General features: G+C 43.3%; 2 protein-coding genes across 4 annotated transcripts in view; both read right to left on the bottom strand.

Annotated features, from left to right (window-relative positions):
- The window catches only part of rasgrf2b (Ras protein-specific guanine nucleotide-releasing factor 2b), a 54,926-nt gene extending 36,167 nt beyond the window's left edge, over positions 1-18,759 (bottom strand). For all 3 annotated transcript variants that reach the window (XM_008281580.1, XM_008281582.1, XM_008281581.1), the window contains exons 1-2: positions 18,484-18,759; positions 1,238-1,344 (exon numbers count right to left, since the gene is read on the bottom strand). In XM_008281580.1, the coding sequence (XP_008279802.1) occupies positions 1,238-1,344; positions 18,484-18,759 (383 nt within the window). The remainder of the gene's footprint in view (positions 1-1,237; positions 1,345-18,483) is intronic.
- A 1,694-nt stretch (positions 18,760-20,453) lies between these two features.
- msh3 (mutS homolog 3 (E. coli)) overlaps positions 20,454-22,046 on the bottom strand; it is a 57,823-nt gene continuing 56,230 nt past the window's right edge. Inside the window, exon 22 of the mRNA XM_008281584.1 lies at positions 20,454-20,818. Within this exon, the coding sequence (XP_008279806.1) occupies positions 20,737-20,818 (82 nt within the window). The 3' untranslated portion in view covers positions 20,454-20,736. The remainder of the gene's footprint in view (positions 20,819-22,046) is intronic.

Genomic DNA, 22,046 nt, shown 5'->3' with positions numbered 1-22,046 from the left:
ACCAGTCTATCACAGGGCTACACTTAGAGACAGACAACCAAGCACACTCACATTCACACCTACGGACAATTTACAATCACCAATTAACCTCAACATGTGTTCGGACTGGGGGCTGCAAGGTGGCGCGCTGGTTAGCATCGTTGCAAGAAGGTCGCTGGTTCTTTCTGCGTGGAGTCTCCATGTTCTCCCCGTGCAGCGTGGGTTCTCTCCGGGTTCTCTGGCTTCCTCCCACAAGGTCTAAAACCCTTGATTGACTGGTTACCTGTCCAGGTGAACCTGCCTTCACCCTGAGTCAGCGGGGATAAACTCCAGCCCCCCATGATCCTAGTGAGGATTAAGCGGTGTATAGATGATGGATGGATGGGTGTTTTTGAACTGTGGAAGGAAGCCGGAGAACCCGGAGAGAACCCACGCTGCACGGGGAGAACATGTAAACAGAAAGATACCGGGTGTCCTCACCGGGACACGAACTGGCGACCTTCTAGCTGCGAGGCAACGGTGCTAAAATTCAAAAACACGTATGGCTGAATTACTCCACTATTACAGCTCGCCATTGTATAAGGTGGAGCAGTTCTACTGGGTTTCAGCAAAATTGTAGGAGAGCTGGTGTGCTTGAGCCAGGTGGGTGGAGATAGAGGCGAAGCCCTCATAGAGCCATACATGTTTGTTTTTTTTTTAAGTTTCAAGATACTGAGCCTCATAACTGGGCTTGTAAATGCAATACTTCCCAACAACTTATCCTCAAAACTTCAAAAGGTGTCATAGCCTCTGTGAACAACAAGGGCTTTCCAGAGTCTCTGCTGCAAATGCATGACATAATAACACCAGAAGAATGAGACGCTTTGACTTGTTTTCATGTTTTACCACTGGACAGTATTTGGTTTTAATTCCATGAAGCATGTGGATACAAGTTGATTTCCAGTCAGCACTGACATGAGATGAAAGTTAAGAATGTGCAGAGAGCATCACGGAGATCCAGCTCTGCAGTAAATTATACATAATTCATATTTAATGGCCTACAACATGCAAAACCACCACCACGGTCTTTCAGGTTAATGCACTCCATCGTTAATGTTCTGTCACATAAAATCCAACGGCGGTCCTGCAGTTGGATGTGTTACAGTATTTTTTTTTTTTTCTTTCCATGCAAAGGATAAAAGGGATGCCCACATTATGTGGCTGACTGCGTACTATTATTCCCAATGGAAATACCCTTTATGTAATGTTCTGTGTGTACCTGGCCTGCTGGATGGCCTCCACCCATTCATCACACTCGTACTCCTCCTCTGTTCGTAGTTCCAGAGGCTTCTGTCCATCGTGACCGAACACGATGAGGAAGTAGTGCTGAGGAGAGAGAGAGAGAGAGAAAACTGTTTAACATCCAAACACATCTTCAAAAGACACAACTCAGCGGGAGATGTTTCTACAAGACCGTGGCCACAGCTAAACCAGAGGTGACTTTTGTTTGTTCAGTTACATTTGATGCTCTTTTCTTGCCCAGATTCAACCCATAAAAAGTTTGATAGAAGAAGTGGGCAGATTGCACAGAGAAGCAGGGCGGGTGGCTCGACACACACATGACAGAGTTATTTGCCCACTAAAGTGAAACATCAAGTCTCGTCTGTGGCTCCCTTCTCCAGCAGCCTATTATCATCACCATCAATTAGCCCCGCTCTCCGTCCCTGCCTTCCCCCTCTCCCGTTTTCCGTCTGTCCTTCCTATTATTCTGATGAATTTCCCTGCGTATCTGCCTTTAAAACACTTCCCCGCACTCGCTCGCAGATACATGCAGACACATGCGAGTGCAGAGACACACACCTACGGCGGAGCGCGCACACACACACACACACACACACACTCGCCATTATGTGAAGTGATAGAGGCTTTTATTCAAATGGTCGTGTCCCGGGGCACTGGGTTACCAGAAGAGCTGCTATTCTTAGTCAAGGAAAACAGAGGAGACTGAGCTCTGCATGGGCTTTCTCTCTCTTCCTCCTCTTCTCTTCTCTTCATCCAACCACCTATTTCCTCCTCCCTCTCTCTTTGCACTTCACCTATCATCCCACTCCACCTCCTCTGCCCCGCTCAACCAGCATCCTCACTTCTCTTGTTGTCAAAACCCACTCCTCCTCCTCCTCCTCTTCGTCCTCCTCCTCCACATCCCTTCATACTTTCATCTCTTTGTGTCTCCCTCAGTAAGGACTCAGTGAACCAAACAGAGTCCAGAGGAGAGACGTTTGCCCTGCAGGAGGATGGATGGGCTTCAGCCCCTGCAGTGGGGATGGGCTGAGGACTGAGGACAGGTTATTGGAACCCACACACACACACACACTCTGAGAGACCCTCCTCCATCTCCATCCTCCTCTCCTTGCTTTTTATGTATCTGTCATTTCGATTCACTGCCTGGCTGTATTTTGTTATATCAACAATAATCTGTGCTCTAACAGTCTTTGACAGGGAGAGGGATGGAGAGGAACACAGAGAGAGAGAAGAGGGAGCTGTTACATAATATTTCTTAACCGAGTACACGTCTCTAAATTGTGTCACTACCTAACAAGATAACATTTCCATGGCAACGCAATATCTGACGCTTCCGCTGTGTTTTGCACTTCCATTTTCTGCTTTTCAGTGCTGCCTCTATTCATTTAATGCTTTTATTTATCCATCCTGCAATTTCTAGCCCTCGCTTAGAAAGTGAAAATGGATAATCTGATGGATAATCTCAGGCTGTGTTATGTGCACATTTTAGAGTAAAAGGGCTGCATTTTTTTTTACCATGCATGCGTTTCAGGTGAAAATGTGTCTGCTGCTTACTGCTTTAATGCACACAAACACCTATAGATGCAGGGATAATAATGAGAGTGAACACATTCTCTAGCACAACGCCACAAAGTGAAAACACCAGCAGGAGTTAAAAACTTGAATAAACAAATAATGAGCAAAACGTGCTTAAATATCAAAAGTGATCACGTCTATAAAATAAAGTGGAGCTCTGGACCACTAGTAGCTCCACAGAGCGACTGTTTTCACAAGCGCGTCCTCATTTTACTTGATCGTTCATGCAAACGTGGAAGCACGACTGGATGGATGGTTGGGAGAAGCCGCGTGGCTGCCGTGCGCTTGCAAAGGCAGCGATGAGGACTGCAAGCCATTAAACAGAGTTGTAAACAATGTGCAAGTCGCTGCACAAATTATTCAAAAGCATCGTGTTTGTAAAGAAGGAAATGCAATGAGTGCACTTGTTAGGATTCAAGGATTCACATTGAGGTTTGGTGAGAACGGTGGGACGTAAACTTCCTCTGGTTACAAGAAAACTTGATGGGGTACCTTTACAGCTGCATTGATTCTTAAATCAGATTATCCAGTGATGTTTATTGTGCATACAATGATCCCTGTCGAGAACACATTACGTAATATTTTTTTGCACTTTGACTGTGAAACCAGTCTTCCCAGCTGCTTAAAGGTGTGTGTTATAACTGCTTTGCTATATCTTCTTGCCTGTACATTTACACTCCACCATTACGCCTAATCTTTTCGGCGATAGTGATCCAATCGCCCCGAGGCGCTCATTAAACTTTAATGTTATCTACAGAACATTCAGCATCGCGCCGGACTCCCAGCGAATACCAATGGATTACACTGTACCGCTGCATTGTGCGCTCATTAACTGAAGAGGAATTTTCATGCGTGGTGGAGGACTTGGTTGTTCCACTTGGAGGCTGTAAACACAGTGAGAGCTCCTCACATCTCCCGAATGCCACTCCGACTCTCTCGGAGCTGTAAACATGCAGCCGCCCGACTCTGCAGCACCGTCCAGGGCTACTCCCTCAAATCGCCTACCCTCCTCCATCCCTCGGGGCCTTCACTGTACTGTAAGAAATTTCATTTAGACAAATAAAGACAGTGAGGAAAAGCAAAAGAAGCGAGGAGACGGGAGACTCTTTTCGGCTCTTTCACTCTCGGTGTCACTAACAACCTATTTGTCACTCACCTGAAACTTTTTTCTCTCCGAATCTACAAAAGAGCTGTTACAGAAAATGGCACCGTGACAGCGAGACACAAAGGAGCGTGTTGTACCACAATCGAGCAGGAACAATGGAAGGGCAGCGAATTTTATTATTCAGAGGCAGTTTCTCATCAGTCAGTTAAAAACTACCCGCTGTGAGAAAAGAGGTAAGAAGCACTCAGAACAGAAAACGGCTACTTTTCATTGTCCAACTGAGACTTAATGTCAGGAAATTAAAACCTACCCCACACACACACACATACACACATCCTCAGGTTCATTGTGGCGCTGTGATGAAATACTTTTTTTTTTCTTCCTCTTTATTAAAGATTAAAGACTTGAGGATGAAACTGGACCGGGTGGTAATAGATTCACTGGGCAAAAGATGGCTGGGGGATCCAGAAATACTCATCCGTCATGAATATTTAAAAGCAGAGATGACAGAATCACTGTTGGGATCCACTGATGATTAGGGACTGGAATAGCCACTAATGATGCAACGCCGCCGTCTGCTTTGGTTTCTGCACTGGATGTGTTGTACAGTACTACAGATGGACCTTGTTTTGTTTTTTTTTCTTTCTCTTGACTCGTAGCAACTTGAATTCTGCTGCTTTGATGTTATTTATTTCAGTTGGTAGAAAGAAGCGTGAATGCTGAACGGTTTGATCCCCACCAGGGGCTAAACTCTACAGTCTATGTTCATGGTAAAGGCTGGTTAAATAACAATAAAGAAGCATTGAGCACTTAGCATATAAGCTTGTTTTAGCTACTTAAATACACGTTTACATTTTTTGTTGGTCATTTCTGTTCGTTTTTTCCTAAAAACCTGTCAGATAGCAAAGTTTAGGATTGTTAAGCGTCAGATTATTGAGTCACGACTATATTTTCTCAAATGTGATATCATCGGAAAGTTTTCCAGTTTGAAAGAGCCACAGGATACACATGAGGAGGCAAGAGGGGAGGATAGATGCATAAATCAGTAACATCTCCAAGAAGACCGATTGAGACCAATTCACACTTTCCGTGTAAATATTTGCAAAGCAAGCATGACGTTAACCACATTCGTAAGGACCCCTATGAGGGGTCCAAAATTTATGACTGCATGGACTGCCGAGTGCATCTACTGCACATGTGCATGAAAAATAACTGCTGCTAAAACAAAATGATCAGTATGAGGATTCAAGAGATTTATCACTGAAAGAGTTTTAAACCAAGTAGCCACTACTGGACTTTGGAGGTGCTTTGATTTGTAAATGTTTTCCACACTGAGAGGTCCTAATGTCTCTGGACATCCTGTACTACGTCTATCCACTGGGCTCAGCACACCTCATGTATAATCACATCAACATGGTGCTACAGCATAATCTGGAACCAGCTGCTATACCCTGTGCTATGTCCAAGTCTGCAAAGGGGTCTGCGTGGAGCTTCACAGACGTGGGCGGATGAGGAAACGTACGTCACAAACACTCTTGGTGAATGCAGAGAGCATGAATTGTTTACTTTCAGTTTTTACTCCTGTTAGGACTTTAGGCTAACTACATGTCAGGAGCTTACTTAAGCTTTGGCATCAAAATTACTTGCTTAGGGTTCAGAAAAATATCATTACAACTCTGTCACTACACATTTGAGGCCTCTTCTATATTGTCTGGGTTACCAGGGTGATGAGTCTCACCATATATATATATAGGAATGGTATAATGTATGATTGGCAGGCTGAAAAGCAGTAAAGTACATAACAAAGACATGTGGATTTGAAACATACTTGTGGTACGTGACAAAGAAATATAACCAGATAGAACATGTGTTTTCCTCAAAACATAATTCGTAAAGCAGTGCAGTTGTATAGAAATGTCATTTTATGGCGCTAGGGTTCGGTAAGTACAGCTGGAGGACTAATCTATGATACAGAGCTTTGGTGACGGGAGAGGACGGCATTAAAAAGACCTAAAAACACACAAATAGGCTTCATCACATTTGCAAAATATCTAGTTTAGACTAACATAGATTAATACCATCCAACAACACTCACTCACGACTAGACTGGGATGCAGAGACAAACAGATACACGTATGAAACATGTATGATACGAGGATGATGCTAGGGGAACATGGAGACCACAAAGACACACAAATACGAAGGGGCGTGATCATGGAACTGTAAGTGGAACTGTAATATGTGGCTGCTCACGAGGTCTAGAAATATGTCAGCTTAGCCTCATGGAAGACTGTAGTGAGTGCACAGATAGAGTACATGCAGGTAGACGGGCAGGTAACCCATCCAATCATCTCATGCAGACGAACGCAGTGATTGCACTGTACAGACTGCGACTGCCACAGATAACAGATTTCTTGTATTTTTTACAGTATCAGAACACTTGATTTATTTTATAGCAAAGATGTTCATTTTGTCTTCAATGTGCACATAGACTTCTAGGATTTCTTTGTAATATGACAAATGGTTTAGAGTTGTTAGCTGTACCTTGACATGTTTCGGCGTCTTATCTGTCGCTTAACTTAAAATCTGCCATCTCAGATCACTGCAAACAGGAGAATCACGTGATGAATTGGGAAGACACGAAGATCATAGGGACTGAGGAGCACAGGTACAGGCGCTGGATCGAAATCAGGAAGCGAGGCTCACATACAATCAACGGAGATGATGGAGCGTTCCTTCTATCTCACACCTGGGAGGCCACCACATGGCGGCAGGTGTGACCAAACTGACACGCCCACTGGATCTGTCAAATCGGCCACACCCAGGAACAACAGCTGATAAAGACACGTCACACACGTCAGATGACGCTTCTGACAGATAAGAGGCCGAAACATGTCAAGGTACAGCTAACAACTTTATACCATTTGTTGTGCTACAAAGAAATCCTTAAGTCCACTTTACTTACTGATATATGACTGGATGCCGACGGGATATACTGCATACTTTAACGAACTGAAACCAAAAGCTCCATAAAATAGTGGAAAAAACTGTCTGACTTCTAAAACTTCTAACAAGCAAGTAGTGAGCTGTAGGCTAAATTTTGCAAAAGGAACTGACATGGTTATTTAAATAAAAGCAGGAGAGTATGATCACAAACACCAACGGATATTTCACCCCATGCTAAACATCTGAATTTCTAAAATATCCCTGACTACGTTAAAGTCACGCCATGCTTGGTTTCTACTACAACTAATCACAAATAGATGTGCTCAGTAACTTTTAATGCACAATCTGTGTTAGTGGAAGCAGCATCCAGGTCGATGGCACCAGATTATCAGCACACAACCTCCACATATGGTGCGGGGTTTGGGGTTGTGTGTTTCAAGAGGATATCAAAGCCGAACCACCACAGCTGGCTTTGTTTGAACTTGACCTGCATAAAAGGAAGCGTTTCATAAAGAGGCTGCAACCATTAAATAAAAAAAATACTGCAAGTGTTAGTCAGTTTGTTTGCAGTCGTATCTTATTTCTTTGTTTAATATGTGTTGCTTATAAGGAAGAAAAGCAAAATCATTAACAAGCAGTTTTAACACAATGTACGATGCGCCTCCACCTTTGCGCTGCTGCGACAAGGCAGGGACTGCTCAGTGATCCCGAGTCCCGCAGGGTGATAATTACCACTACAGAGAAATACAACAGAGAGCAGCCTTGTGTACGTGAGACTACACAGAAAAAAAACTGATATATTCCATAAATTGGATGTCTTGCGTGCGTGTGTGAGTTGTTCTGTAAAGCTGGTTCGAGCTACTCGCCTTAAAAGACTAAAAGAAAACAGGAAAATGAACGACAGAAGAAGCGTAACGTCTTAATGGAGAGTGATTATCCAAACAGAGATAATCTCAAACCACCTGTTGCTGGGAGTTCTCATGGGGGAACACAATGCCTCAAACGTAACAGCAAGAGATTATTGGCTCCACATTCACAGCAAATATCAATTATTCAGGTTTGGAAAGACCAAACACATGGAATAAAAATGTTCTGCTGAGGAAGCTGCAATACATAAGAGGAGACTGGATTACTTTGAGAAAAAAAAAAAGGAGGCGTAAAACCCCAAAAAGGCTAATTAACAACGAATAATATTCCCACACTGTTACTGGTAATACTGTGAGTGTTTTTCCACAATATTCACAAAAACATGTGCAGAGCTTTTACATAATTTGCCATAAAATACATAAATGCTCATAATAGGGGATAAATCATTTGCTGAGACAATAAAAAGGCAAAGTTTCAGAGCAATAAATAGGAGGGAGGGGTGTGTGTGTGTGTGTGTGTGTGTGTGTGTGTGTGTGTGTTCACGTTTTCCACCCACCAATCTTCTGGATCAGACTCACAATCTGCCTCTCTCCTCTTTATGTTCCTCTCATTTCTCAGCTCCTGTCGCGCTCCCACAGAGCCAATAACGTCGTCTTTTTTTTTTTGTGCTGAATGTAGCTTCGCAAAATGCTCCAAGGACAAGAGGAAACAAACAAACCGCTATTGTCATGAAAAACTGGCACCCAGTGATAGAAATTTTGCCGCCCAGTACGTTGAAGCCTACACACTTATTCATATATATATATATAAACATGACAACATCTTAAATTCTGAATTAATTTTTAATACCAGGTGGGATCCATTATATTTACCATAATAAATAATGTAGTAGAGAGTCAAAACCATCTTCTGGCTCAAAGGAATAGTCGGTCATTCTAGGAAATAGGCTGACTTGCTTTCCTGCCAAAATTAGATCATAGTTGTTTGTCAAATGCACAGCGAGTTTAGCCTAAAGAAGGGGAAAAGAAAGAGCTTGGTTCTGTCCAAAACTAGCTAAATCCACCTTATAGTACCCCTGAATCTTACTAATTAACAAGTTTTATATTGTTTGTTTGTTACCAAAAAAAAAGGCAACATGCAAAAAAAAAAAGGCCATTTTTGGTTTTACGAAGTTGACCTGGAGCCTCTGATGGTCGCCAGGCAACCGAGTCATTGTGTTTAGCCAAGCAACAGTAGCACAAATAAAACTTCTAAATCCGCAAAGTGTCATTTTAATACTGGAAAGTGTTTTCAAAAGCTGTCTGAAGGTTAAAGGAACAGTTTTAGGGAAAGCGTTTATTCCCTTTTATGCAGTTAGTTTTGGTAAAAAATAAAGTTGAAGCAGGCAGCTGGTTAGCTTCATAGATATGTATAATAAAGGCTAGATGTCTGAAGGCGGCGTTTCGAACGGGATCACCGGCGGCCATCTTGCCACGGGGCAGCTCTCTGGCGGAACCTGTGGTACGTGAAGGAAGCTGAGTGATCTGCACAAACACTCTTATCTCGTTGAAATCTTGACGGATTTACAAACGGTTTGGTTTCTTACAAACGTTATTACAATTCAAATTTTAAAAAATACAAATAAAATACAAAATAATTAAAATACAAATTGTTGCTGGCTGTGAGAGTGTAACATAATTATCTATAAGTGCAGTGTCATAGCTACACCTCTGAGGTTTCTAACAAACCAAACTGTTTGAAAATCGGTAGAAAATTGAGCGAGCTATGGTTATTTAAAAAGTCCATGCACCACTACAACACTGTACCAAGATGGCCGCCAGCGTGGCCGTGCGATTCCATTGGCCGACAGCGCAGAGGAGCCATCTAGCCTTTACTATATATGTCTATGGTTAGCTTAGCTTAGCATGACAACTACTGGTCGCCTGGCAACCTCACCGTGACAACAAGACTCCTGGAAGTCCCTGACCAGGAAACAGAAACAATACGACTCCTCTCCGGTGCACATACTTTTTCCTTTAAGCACAGCTGCCCTTACAAACGGCTGCTGTTTCACACACCGGACCCGTACATTTGGGATTCCTCGTCATAATATCGCACGTTAAACTTTGACCATCACAGTCTGTGGTGTGAAGTGAGCGGCCATCTGGTTCTGCACCCGTAACAACTTCAGCTTGTTTATACTCACATGTTAAAGTATGTGTGGTAACTGCACAGAGGATTGTGGGTCAGAAAGGATGCAGGTTTGGACACTTTAAAGTCTGACTTGGAGTAGCAGGACGTCCAGGTGTGACTGGCATACTGCTTTTGGCACACCGTGTATTATTTATTTTTTTCTGGCAGCTAAATAGCAGTATGGATTTATATTTTTGCAGTCGAGGAAGCTGCTGTTTCTGGACCCTTGTTTTGTTTTTCTCTCAACAGCACCACTTATGGAACAGTATAATTACCACAACTTACTCCTTTTGCTTTTTATTCCACCTAAAAAACTACATTACCCAACCTCCTGTAGTTTTAAAGGTTTATTCTACCAAAATATTACACAGGCTGGTCTGAAATAGTCCAATGCATAAACAGTTTAGCTTCAAAGATGAACTAAAAATGACATATTGTGTTAATTACTGATCTTTAACGAGGCTGGTATTTGAATTCGGTCCCATATTTAACAATTACACAAAATCTCTTATAAGTTCTGACAAAAATGTGAATATGCATGTTTCCTAAAATGACAAACTATCTAGTTGTAGGACTTTTGTAGTACTTTCAGAAAGTTTTGCTTCACTTTAGAATCCAAAAACAGATTCTTCTTTAACTTCCTGCAGACCTGTCATTGTGAAGTGATACCAGACATTCATCCGACTGCAGCAGCAGCAGCAGCACTACTTTATGCAACCACTGAATTCAGCTAATGATGTACCAGCTAATGTTACAATCACTGAATCAACATCCCACATCCTGCTGCTTCTTCATTGCCCTCCATGCTGTTTTGCTTCCTCCCAAGAAGTTTCTCAAATGAAGTATGCGGCTGTCGCTCCGCTGCACAGACGCCAACCCCCCTCGCACATAAGTATACTAATAACTGTTATGCCTGCCTCAGAACACTCTGATCAGGGATTACCTGGATGTTTATCCCAGATGAAACAGAGAGATTAAACAGATCGCTCCCCTCCTCCACACTTTACAGTTCCTCCTACTTTACATAGGTCAGAAGCACTCTTCAGATGTACATGTACACGTGACATATCGCCGTCAGCGGTCTGTTTGCTCCCATCTTACACAACCGGAGCTTTATAGCTGAAAATCTGAAAAATCCTGCCGCCTTAATGCAATAGACACTGAAGCGGAGAGTTTCTTCTACGACTCCCACAGTGCAGCAGCAGAGGTGTCTAAGCACACCATCAATCTGTTTTACTATATTCTTGGGATTTTGCTGTGTGCCTAACCTGATCCTGTAAAAGCCAGCCCTCATGAACACAGACAACAACCAACACATATGAAACTGCCTGACAATTGTATTAGCTCATGCTAAAGTTTATTTTATACGCCGACTGCTCCGGGGATGTGTGTCTCTTTGTCCCCGCTGCACATCAGCACCTGTAGCTCGTGACAGCAGGAGCAGAGATGGTGTGAAATAGATGGAAGCGGCTCCAGCAATAACAATAACACCATGAAGGAGTGCGCAGAGGCTCGATGCCCCGAGAGCTTCCATCACCCAGGGGGTCCCCGCCAACAGCCCCACACCAGCTCAGGAGGAGACGTACCAGAGAGATATTGCTTCAGAAATACAAATCCTGTACCCGGAGGATGCTTGTTTTATGTATGAATCTCATGGCTGCTCAGCCTAACCTGCAGCAGCAGGGTACAAACAGTTTCAGCCAGAATGATCAGCATGGTGCGACTTATTTCTTATTTTGTAGAAAAATAATATGTTATTTTGTGGAAGGAATTATCTGTACAGTTGGATATTTTTAATGTCCACAGTGGCTGTAAGCTTGAATCTATGTGTAAGAGGAATAGTTCAATATTATAATAGGGAATACAGACGTTCACCTTAACTGATGAGAAAAACACCATGTCTGTGCATCATGTGTGGAGCTACAGCGCTGACTAGTTCAGTCTAGCACAGGGACCTTTTTGACCCCGAGGCCCAAGTTTTCCAGGACAAAGCGGCCTGGGGTCCATTTAAATACGAACACTTTCATTTCAGTTGATCCGAGTCTTGGTTTGATTTGACTCCAATAACTAAATCAAGTCCACTTACAGCTTAACAAACTAAAACCTTCTAAAATAAATTATACGATAGCTGTAGCCCATTTTCTTTTCTCCTGAAAAAAATCCACCAGCTTCCCAACTAGCTTTGGCTGTTTGGTTTCGAGATGCCATCATAGCTTTAAAGGCTTCAGTGTTTCGTTAGCTAGCATTAACCCACGCTGGGCTCTCGGCTCTGCCTCGATACCTCCATTCACAAAACCAAACTTCATAAAGTCAGGGTTGTACTTGCACACAAATTCCGCCTTTGAGGAGGGAGTGGCATCACTTCCATCTCCATTTTTTCTTTTTAAAAACTTTCCCATTATTTAAATTAATTGCAGCTGGCTTTTGGGGGGTCCTGCGACCCTCGCGGCCTACAGGTGCAGAATTGAAAGTTTTTTGCGGCCCGACGATGGGCCGCAGTCCCATGGTTGAGAACCACTGGTCTAGCATTTAGCAGAGGAAAGCAGCTGGGGTGGTTCTTCTCCAAAATATTCCTTTGCAACCTCATGATAACGACGTGACGCTGGAAAGTCGCTGCACCGAGCTGTTGCTTGCACAGGAAAAGTTACTGAACCCTCTTTCATACTTGAACCAGAGCAAGGCTAACTTTTCCCTCTGCTTCTAGTCTTTATGCTAAGCTAAGCTAATTATCTCCTCGGTCTAGCTTCATATCTGACGGACTGACTTGAGCACGCTGTCAATCCTCTAATTTAACTCTCACAAGGAGCAGTTATTCTTGCACATTTGACAACATTTTCCATGGGACAGGGAGAAGACGCTGAGAACCAGAAACATGATCACTGCTGAACCATGAGTGCCTACTTGAAAGTAAAACCCACCCTCGTCGTCAGTCGTGCTTTAATAAGTGCATCATTTCAAACACAAGAGACAAATTTAAAGGCAGATGCCGGCTTTAAATTATGACGCTAATGAGGTCCATAATGGCTTTGAAGGTTACACTTGACAAAAAAAAAAATTTAAAATGAAAGTGAAAAGCAGCCTGCGGAGGAAAGCAGATCAGACTCCGGGAATACAGGAAGAATTGATTCCAATTAGCGCAAGCGGCAGCAAAGACGCAACACTCTGAGAGAGCCGTTTAGAGCCAGAGGAGCTTTCTAATGAGGACTAATTGCACACATACACACACGCTTATGGACATACACACTCGCTTCAGGAAGTTAAGACTGACACTTCAGCTCTAAAGCGGCGCCCCAACTTTTCCTGCAACAAGTCTAACGAGGAAGCAGCGCGCCGAAAGGACGCCATCTGCGTTCCACAGAAATACACTGTATTGAAACTAAAGCGGCTAAATTAGACGGCGTTCAATTAACCTGTGATATGTCTGCCATTCAGGAAGCTTCTAATGAAAGATGGAGGTAGCAGCCTGTCAGGACATCCTCTTTAACAATACCCAAGATATGAAGCTTGGGCGTAATAGGCATCAGTGTCTTGGAGGAAAACCAAAATAAAGAACTTTTTGCTCTATTTTGGCTGACAGTGAAGCATCTATATGTGTGAAAATACAATATTTCAGGCAACAAGTCACCAAAACAGTTTGAAAATGTGGCGTTATTCTAGAAAACATGACAGTTTTTAGAAAACCAAACATGATTCCTCGACGCTGAATAACTTTCACAAGTGCAGGTGTCATGATTATTATTATTTTAAACCACAAAAAGAAATGTTTGTCTGAAAGGGTGGCTGGAAATATGTCACAGTCAGATTGTATAGAAAAGTAAATGCAAGAAGGTCAAAGAATCAGCTTCCAATAAAAATAATAATAATAAAAAAACAAGTGGGAATTTTTCTCAAGTAGCTTTAAAAATGAAAAAACAAAAAGTTGTTGATGTTGCGATAATTAAATATATTCTATTTATGTTTTTCACTACAGAAGCACTTATTTGGACTGAATTTAGTTTCATCATCAGTCCACTAGCTTGACATGAGAATGCCGATTATTTGCTGTTTAATTGTTGCCGTGGAAGTTGTCGAGTCAATCAGTCTCAACTTTTTTTGAATCCGATGCCGTGATAATGTGAACATCTGCTCCGAACAAACCCCTTTGACGCTCAGCTTTCTCTGTAGCTGCATTGATTTCATCCGTTCCTCCATTACTTATCTGGATCCCGGCTCTATCGGATGATGCTCTAAAGCCCAACAAAAGGCTTTAATTGGCTCGTTCGAGAAAAGCACCAGCAGGCGTTTGAGTTGCGCAGCAAAAATCTGACATATGGGTGACGACCTGGAAACAGGCCGCACTGTATGTAACGGTCGTCTGGTTGTGGTTCACGGCCTCTAATGAACTGCGCTTCTCTCCAGGATCAATGACCAACCAGATGCTCGATGATGGGAGAGAGAGAGAGGGGGAGGATGGTACATCCACCGGCCTTTTGCGTGCGCACACATGTTCACATCGGCGGTGCTCGTCCGCCACAGTCGCTGTGGAAACCATTCAGACTGGTGTGAAAGCTCTCCAAATTGTTTGAAGGGTTTGTGTCTATCTGCGAGTACAACAGAACGAGAGGGAGGCAGCGGCTGTGTGTTATTTGTGTGGTTACACTGTGGCTCACTGTGGGGGTGTGACACTGCAGGTTGCTGGCAGACTCACTCTGCCGCACAGACAAACGGCGAAGGGAAAGAACAACCGGCCTTCCCTCGCCTCGTCCTACCGAAACCGAGGAATAAAAACCCGGGATCGGACCGAACTCTCCCTTCGATCGACCAAGTAAAAACCACACAAACATCACAGACGAAATGTCACCGTTATTTGGTTTATCTCTTCTCGTGTGCAATGGTTCTACGGCAGCACACGAGGCTTCAGCTGAGGGCAGATTGAAAATAACCCCTAATTAAACATCACAGCTGTAGTGTGAGAGTGAGACAGAAGGGCAGAGAGAGTGAGACAGCCAGTGTGAATGTAGAGGGGGGGGATAAAATAAGACATCTCAACTGCTGAGCTCTGTAACACCAGCAGAGACTGGTAGCAGCTGGGACTACGTGTAAAGCTGCCCTTAAAAACAGAAAGATTTGTTCATAATTAACAGCCCCATCAGAAAAAACACACTCTTCTTGCTTTATGTGCCATCCGCTGTCCCTCTTACAGCCGTGACTTTATCTGCATACATGTGGAAGGACTTCTCTTTACACACACACTGTACAGTTAAAGAGACAGACTGTATAAGTAGGTGGGAGTCTGTGGAGAGTGATGGCTGCTACTTGTGATCTCTCCTCATCCACTCTACTTAACACTTTCTCAAACTGTAAAAAAGTCAATGCTCTCCAGCGTATCCCTCCACCCCTACGTTCTCACGGGCACAAAGCCTGTGTGCGCACACACATCCCCAGTCCCTGAGGCCTCAGATGAAAAACTGGGATGTGAAACAGAAATTATTCTCCCCTTTTCTGAAGCAGAGCCGAGGAGGCTACCTTTCATCACTACAACAAAGATCGATTCTCTCACTGATACAGCTGCAGGATCGACGATACCATCATGACCAAAGCATGCGCATTTGATTTTTTTTTTTTTTTCTCAATGAAATGCATGTGCAAATGGTAATTCAAATGTTTCCTAGCAACAAGAGCTACTTAACTGTTGGAGCAACAATGCTGTGGCGATGTCTCAGAGCGCAGTCACAACAGATAGTCCCTAAAGACGTCCCTGCACGTCGCAGTTTTAAACTCATGAAGCCTCTTTTGAGCCCTTTCGCAGCTGGACTGTTGTTACAAGTTGCATAAACGTGAATCGTTTAATCCCACAGAGGTTTATTTTATGTTCTACATTCTGATCACAAAGGGGCCTGTTGCTCTGTCACTTATCTGCGGCTGAGAGTTTTTCCAATCAAGCTGGACGAGGGCTTTAAACACATATATTTTATATATTTTTAATACAGATAAGCTAGACCTGACTGTCACGTCAAAACGAGGAAATATTCAGCTGAACCGCAGCGCGATGAGCCATCCAGTGCAGGTTGAGAACATTTTTTTTAATCTCCGGGGTCAATGCTGATACCAACTATAGGTAATCAGGAAGACTAATATTAAATATTTGTAGAAAAAATAACAATCTTGGTGTCAACATCTGGAATAACACAAACTCCAATACAAGACTTCATTGAAATGTTGTTTGTTTGTTTATGTTTTACATGAGTTTCATTAAAAATCACCATTTGTTCTGCAGCGTCGACAGCAGGTTAATACTTGGCAGGTAACTGGACAGAGACGGCTGCATCAGAGCAAAGGTAGTGCATTTTTTAATTGATTTATTTTATCTGCAATTGGTTTTCAACAAAGGTAGCCGTATTTTGGGACAAGATGGCGGAAGGACGCTGCGGCCCAGAGCTCCTCAAGTTGGGGCAGCTTTTTTATTCTTATGTGTTTGGATTAAAATTTGCACATGCCACTTACAATGTTGTAAATGCTGTAGCGTGTCCTGTAAATACCTCCTCTGCTTTGACATTTTACACTTTATTTATCCTTCCTTTCACATTATTTTATCTTGTTTTATTTTTTTACTTGTGTATTGCTGCCACAAAACGATGCTCCAACGATATTCCACTGCTGTGATGCTGTCTTTTTAGCATCCAAGAACTATTCTATTCAGTACAGATACGCTTTAAAAATGCTAAAACTCGTAGCTAACAATCATCCTGGCTGATAATCAGCTGATCCCTCGTCAGCAAACCTGGACATCATGCAGCACGCAGGGAGCTGAATGTGAGAATTCATGTCTGGTAACTCACCAGCACATATCAGGGCAGAGGAAAGATCATTTTATGTCCTTTATCGTGATCTGCATTGTTCACGCTGCTATTTCCACGTCGTTGCAGAAAAACTCTGTGTGTGCACGATTATCGATGTTATCAGTTTGGACATCTGACAACTCAGTGCAACGCTGATCAGGACATTAGTTCCACATATGAATCACAATAAGAAGAAGGTAACTTTCCTTAATGTCTATTCTGTCTGAAAACTTGGATGCACTTGTGATAGCTGATCATCACTTCAGCTAACTGCGACTGGACTTCTCATCCTTCTCATCCAAGAGGTCAAATCTGTTCAGACACTACAGCTAGCTGTTGCTGTCGCACTTATTGCCACTTCATTTCTTTCAACCTACTGGAGCTAAACACAAGCTGCAGCATCAACTTACAGTCGAGTTGCAGAAAGTTTCTGGTAGACTGACCACAAGTTCTTCTCAGACTCGCTGGACTCTTGCAAACATTCGACTATAACTTCTCTGTTTGTCAGGTTCTCAGTCACCCTGTTCTAGCATCACAAAGACTTGAGTCAAACACAAACTGTATAATGTTGCTAATATTTACAGTTTTGCCTCCAATAGAACAGAAATGATCACAGATTAAATCTGCCTTTATGTGGATTTCTATTAATTCAAACCTCGAATAAAACAGCAACAGGTTTAAGTCACATCTCTGGTAAACTGACCTCTAGAGGAGTTTGGATGATTTAACTGGTTCAAACTAAACCACAGGAGCAGTTTAAAGCCCAGTTTCTGAGCAGTGTGGTTGAAGTTATTGAGTGGCTCTGACCCAACCACAGAGCAGCAGCCCTGAGGTTTCCATAGACACTAAAGACACTGCAGCATGTATGAAGAAATAAAGACATGTTTCCATTTGATGATGCAACTGAACATGGAATCATGCAGATGAACGTTACATCAGCTGTAAAGGTGATTTAATGCAGCGGTGGGTCAAAAAAACAGCAAATATCCAAGTATAGAGTAAAAACAACTTTACAGCATTCATGGGGTTAAAAACAAGAACCTGTTGCTGCATTGACTCGAGTGCCTCTCGCTGTCTGACTCCAAATGAATTTGATTATAAGCCATGAAGGAATTTCAGCTTCTTGTTTGATGAGGTGGTGTTTATAACTTATAGTATTTATGACCAGGTCTGTGGCTGCAGCCAACAAATGTCACATAAAGTGAAAAAAAAAATATTAGAAAGTGAAAGAAAGAAGCAGAAATGTGTGTGTGGCTGCTGAAAGGTATCAGATGTTTTATTTCATTTCTTTTGTTTTGTACTTGGGTAGAGTGAGCTGTGGAAAAGCTCCTGTCATTCTAGCGTCCATAGGGGATGGGCTGCTCCAGGAGGATGCACTTGGAGCTGGAGACACTGCAGGTTTTTTTTTTTAAACTGTGGAGAGCAGAGAGGCTGAGCTGCTGCAGTGACTTTACTCTGATGCTGTATTTTTGCCAACTGTCTTGTGTTTGGTCGTCAGTTTGAGTCAGGAAACAGTTCCATCATATATTTATAACCATATAAAGTGTCATGAATGAGCAATAATTGGTAGAAATCTTGATTTTTTTTTGGTCAATAAACATTCAGTGTGTGCACTAATTTATGTCAGTGACGTCAGAGGGATGTGCGCACATTCTGGAAAGTTTTTGTCAGACCTGATTGAACACATGAACTTGTCTGTTTCACAGCTGGGTTCAGTGATCCTCTCACCACATCTCTCACCTGTTTCTCCAGCGCTTCCTTCCCAGTCGTGGACATCTTGGGCGCTGGTGCGCGCTCGCAGGTGCATCCTTCCAACAGGTAAATCCCAGCAGGTCGCGCGCTTTGCTCGTTCTCGAAGTAGAACAGTATATTCTGGTAGAGGGCGAAGAACTTCTCGTGCCATCGGCTGTTCTCCGCCGCCTTCTTGCACAGGTAGCCGCGCTTGGTTCCCTCTTTACGCGCGACCGCCGACAGAAACAGCGCGTGCCCCTCGTTGTAGCGGACGCTCTTCTGCATTTTGCCCGACGATTCTGAAGAGAGAGCAAAGTGGGACAACCGGAACTTTCACCGCAAGCCCATGTTCGCCGCGGGTTTGCGTGTAAACTTTCCCACCGACTGACGCGCGGCTCAGCGGCGCCGGGGCGCGCGGAAAAGTTGCCCCGCTGACCGAAGCGCTCCTGCAGAGGAACTCATAGTGAAGCCAGCCGAGTGCCACACGCACTAGAATAAATCCATGCTGCGCTTCTATAAGTAAACAAGTAAAAAGCAGCAGAAAGCGAGCGGCGTGTGGCGCGCAGAGGGGAGAACCCTCAAGTGGACAGACAGTGAAAGAATCACAGAGCCGACGCGCTGTAATCGGCTTTGACAGTGGTTAACTCTCTCTCGCACACAAGCGCTCTCTCCCACTAGGTCTCTCTATCTTTCTCTCTCTCCAGTGATGCGCGCTGATCTTGGAGTTGGCGGAATTAAAGGCGGAGCGTGAGTTGGTTGTGTGTGAGAGTGAGAGTGAGTGAGAGAGCTGTGGAGATGCCTAATGCAGATTTTCTCAGTGGCAAATGTTGTGATATGTTTCTGCATTATTAATGGCATCTGATCAGAACACATTAATGCACACATTAATAAATAAAGCAAACATGATGAAGGAAAAGCCTTCTCAACTCTGACAAATCTGGGAGTGACTCAAAAGTTGAATGACTCCTGGTGTCAAGTTCTGTTTCCTTCAAGCTTCCTGCACAACAAAAAGAATCCTGTATCTGGGGAACTGAATTTATATCCAAGTCTAAAGATCTTAGCACCACTGCATGGACTTGTATGAAGCCCTGTGAGGCTCCAGGGGGAGCTGCAGAGTCTGACAAACTGCATTAAGTGATGTAATTTAAGCCAGCATTGGCTGGAACTGAAGACAAAAAGTTTGAAAAGAAAATCTGTCGGTGTGGAGTAATAAAGAGACGACCTTACCAGAGCTCTGCAGCCCACTTCTCATCTGTGCTTTAGCTTCAAGGCCCAAGGCTACATTAGTCAGTACTATCATAACCCACCGGAATCTCTGACCGAACTGCTCAAATTACATCCTTGGTTTTGGAGGCACCATACACTGACCTGCCACTCATTAAAACCACCTGCATAATGTTGCTTAGGTCCATCTTTGGTGGCAAAAGCAACTGTGACCTGTTGTAAGATGCACTGACACCGAACATCTGGGGGGGGTCTGATAGGGTCTGGTACCACTATGGATCCTTTGGGTCATGTGGGTTGCAGGATGAGGCCTCCATGGCTCAGGTTTGCTCCAGCGCATCTCACAGATGCTCAACCAGATTGGATTTGGGGAGTTTGAAAGCTGTGTTTGGGCTTTTGGTCGTGTTCCTCAAGCCGATCCTGAGCAGGTTTTTGCGGTATGTTGGGACACACTGTTCTGCTGGGAAGTGCTGCCGCCATGGTGCCCGGTCTGGGACAACGTTTAGGTGGGGGGGTACGTGTCAAACTAACATCCTCACAGACCCAAAGTTTCCCAGTAGAACACTGCATTGTTACAAGATTATCAGTGTTATTCACTTCATCTGTCTGTGGTTGTAATGTTGTTTCTGATTATTGTATACTGACAAAGAGCGAATGCAAGAAAACATACTTGCATATATTTTCATCTTATTGTCCACAATGTTATAGCAGCACAAACCTACATGAGTGTAGTACTCTTTGAAGCCAAACAGACACAAGTGTGACTTCTTTCTTTATTTAATCACCAAACACACTGATGCCACGATGCAGTGCTGGTCGGTAAAATCTTGATCAGTTGCTGTTAACTAATGACAGCTGGGTTACAGTACACATGATGGTGAGAACCAGAGCCTGAGTGTTTAAAATCCTTTTCACACAGCAGCTAAAAGTGCAGCATCAACCTCCTCCAACACATTTTAGTGTATGTTCCTCTCGGAGTCAGTTTTTCTGCCGAAAACCGCATTAATGTCTTCAGCTGTATGTTCTGCTGCAGCGACGTCAGGAGTTCGACTGCAGCCACTCGGTGAGGGTCGACCTGTCAGAGATGCTCCAAAGATCTGACAGGAGTTTCTTACTTTTCCTAAAGAAACACAGACAAAGAAACTGAAATGTTTAACATGAAAACATCGCACGCCCTCACTTAACCCCACATGTACTCTTACACATGGCTGTGTGAGAGTACAGTAAAGTCCACGTTCTTAACCTCAGATTAGCAGCTCAGCCCCTGTGTGTACGAGTATTGTGCACCGCATGGCTTCGCTCCAGCACAGGACAAACATTTCATATAGGGAGGATTACACTGACAGAGAGGTACGGCTCTGTGCGTCCACTGACAGATATTTCATATGGTTAGGATTACTCTGGAAGAGGCTAAGCAGCACTCAACTCCCAGCAGTCCGTCTGTTCCGGAGCGAGGAGATGCCGTGTTACAAATGTACAGAGACAGACGAGAGCGTATTACGAGAAAATGCAATAGACTGACGCTTTGACAGCAGACTTAGGCGTATTTCCACCTCTTAACTCAATCATAAGCTGAGCGTTTCTGCTCTGCCCCGTAGTGTGTGGTTCATCCTAACAGAAAACCTTTCATCAGCATCAGCAGCGAAACACACACACTTTCAATTCCTTTCCAAATTGGTGTGTGCTCGTGCCTTAAAAGAGAAAAATGTATATATCCAAAGGGAAATAAGACATTTTAATTTCATCAATTAAAAAGGATTTTAGTAAAGTTAATACATTTAAAATCAGAAATTTCAACAAAGATAATCCTGTCCTGTTTGTGCTAAAGCAAAATTCTGCCACAAAAACTGCAAAGTAAAAGCAGATATTTTTGTGTGTTTGGTGCTGAAAAATAAGGTCACTGCTACGTCTATTTGTAAAGCCAAAAGTCTTTAAAAACATGTTGAATAAAGTTGACACCAGAACATCTTTTAAAGTAAACTGAACTCTGGTTTTTCGTGTCTTTTTTTTCTTTTTTTTGCAGCACTTGAGGAGTTTCAAACCAAACATCTTCCTCCCGTTAACTTGCTGGTGGGAATATCTCCCACTCTCGCCTTCATGTCATCAGGTGACAAAGTCTAAAGCTGCTCAATTAATCTGCTTCCCGTCTGATTCTCGAGAAATATTGGTACGTTTTCTGGTTCAGGCATGTCAGCCCAAGGATGAAATCAAGTTCATTTGAGTGTTATAGCTTAAAAAACATTCAGTTTAGTGTCAGAGGAGCTTCGAGTTTTATTTTGTACACATCTGACTCCAAGTTTTCAGCTCTGAGGGTCCATTTGTGCTTAATGATACAGTCGTGACTCGAT

The sequence above is a fragment of the Stegastes partitus genome, unplaced genomic scaffold (genome assembly GCF_000690725.1).
Source record: "Stegastes partitus isolate 25-593 unplaced genomic scaffold, Stegastes_partitus-1.0.2 Scaffold237, whole genome shotgun sequence".
NCBI classification, from domain to species: domain Eukaryota; kingdom Metazoa; phylum Chordata; class Actinopteri; family Pomacentridae; genus Stegastes; species Stegastes partitus.
The sequence above is the reverse complement of the archived record's forward strand: the minus strand, read 5'-3'. Positions and strand labels throughout refer to the sequence as shown.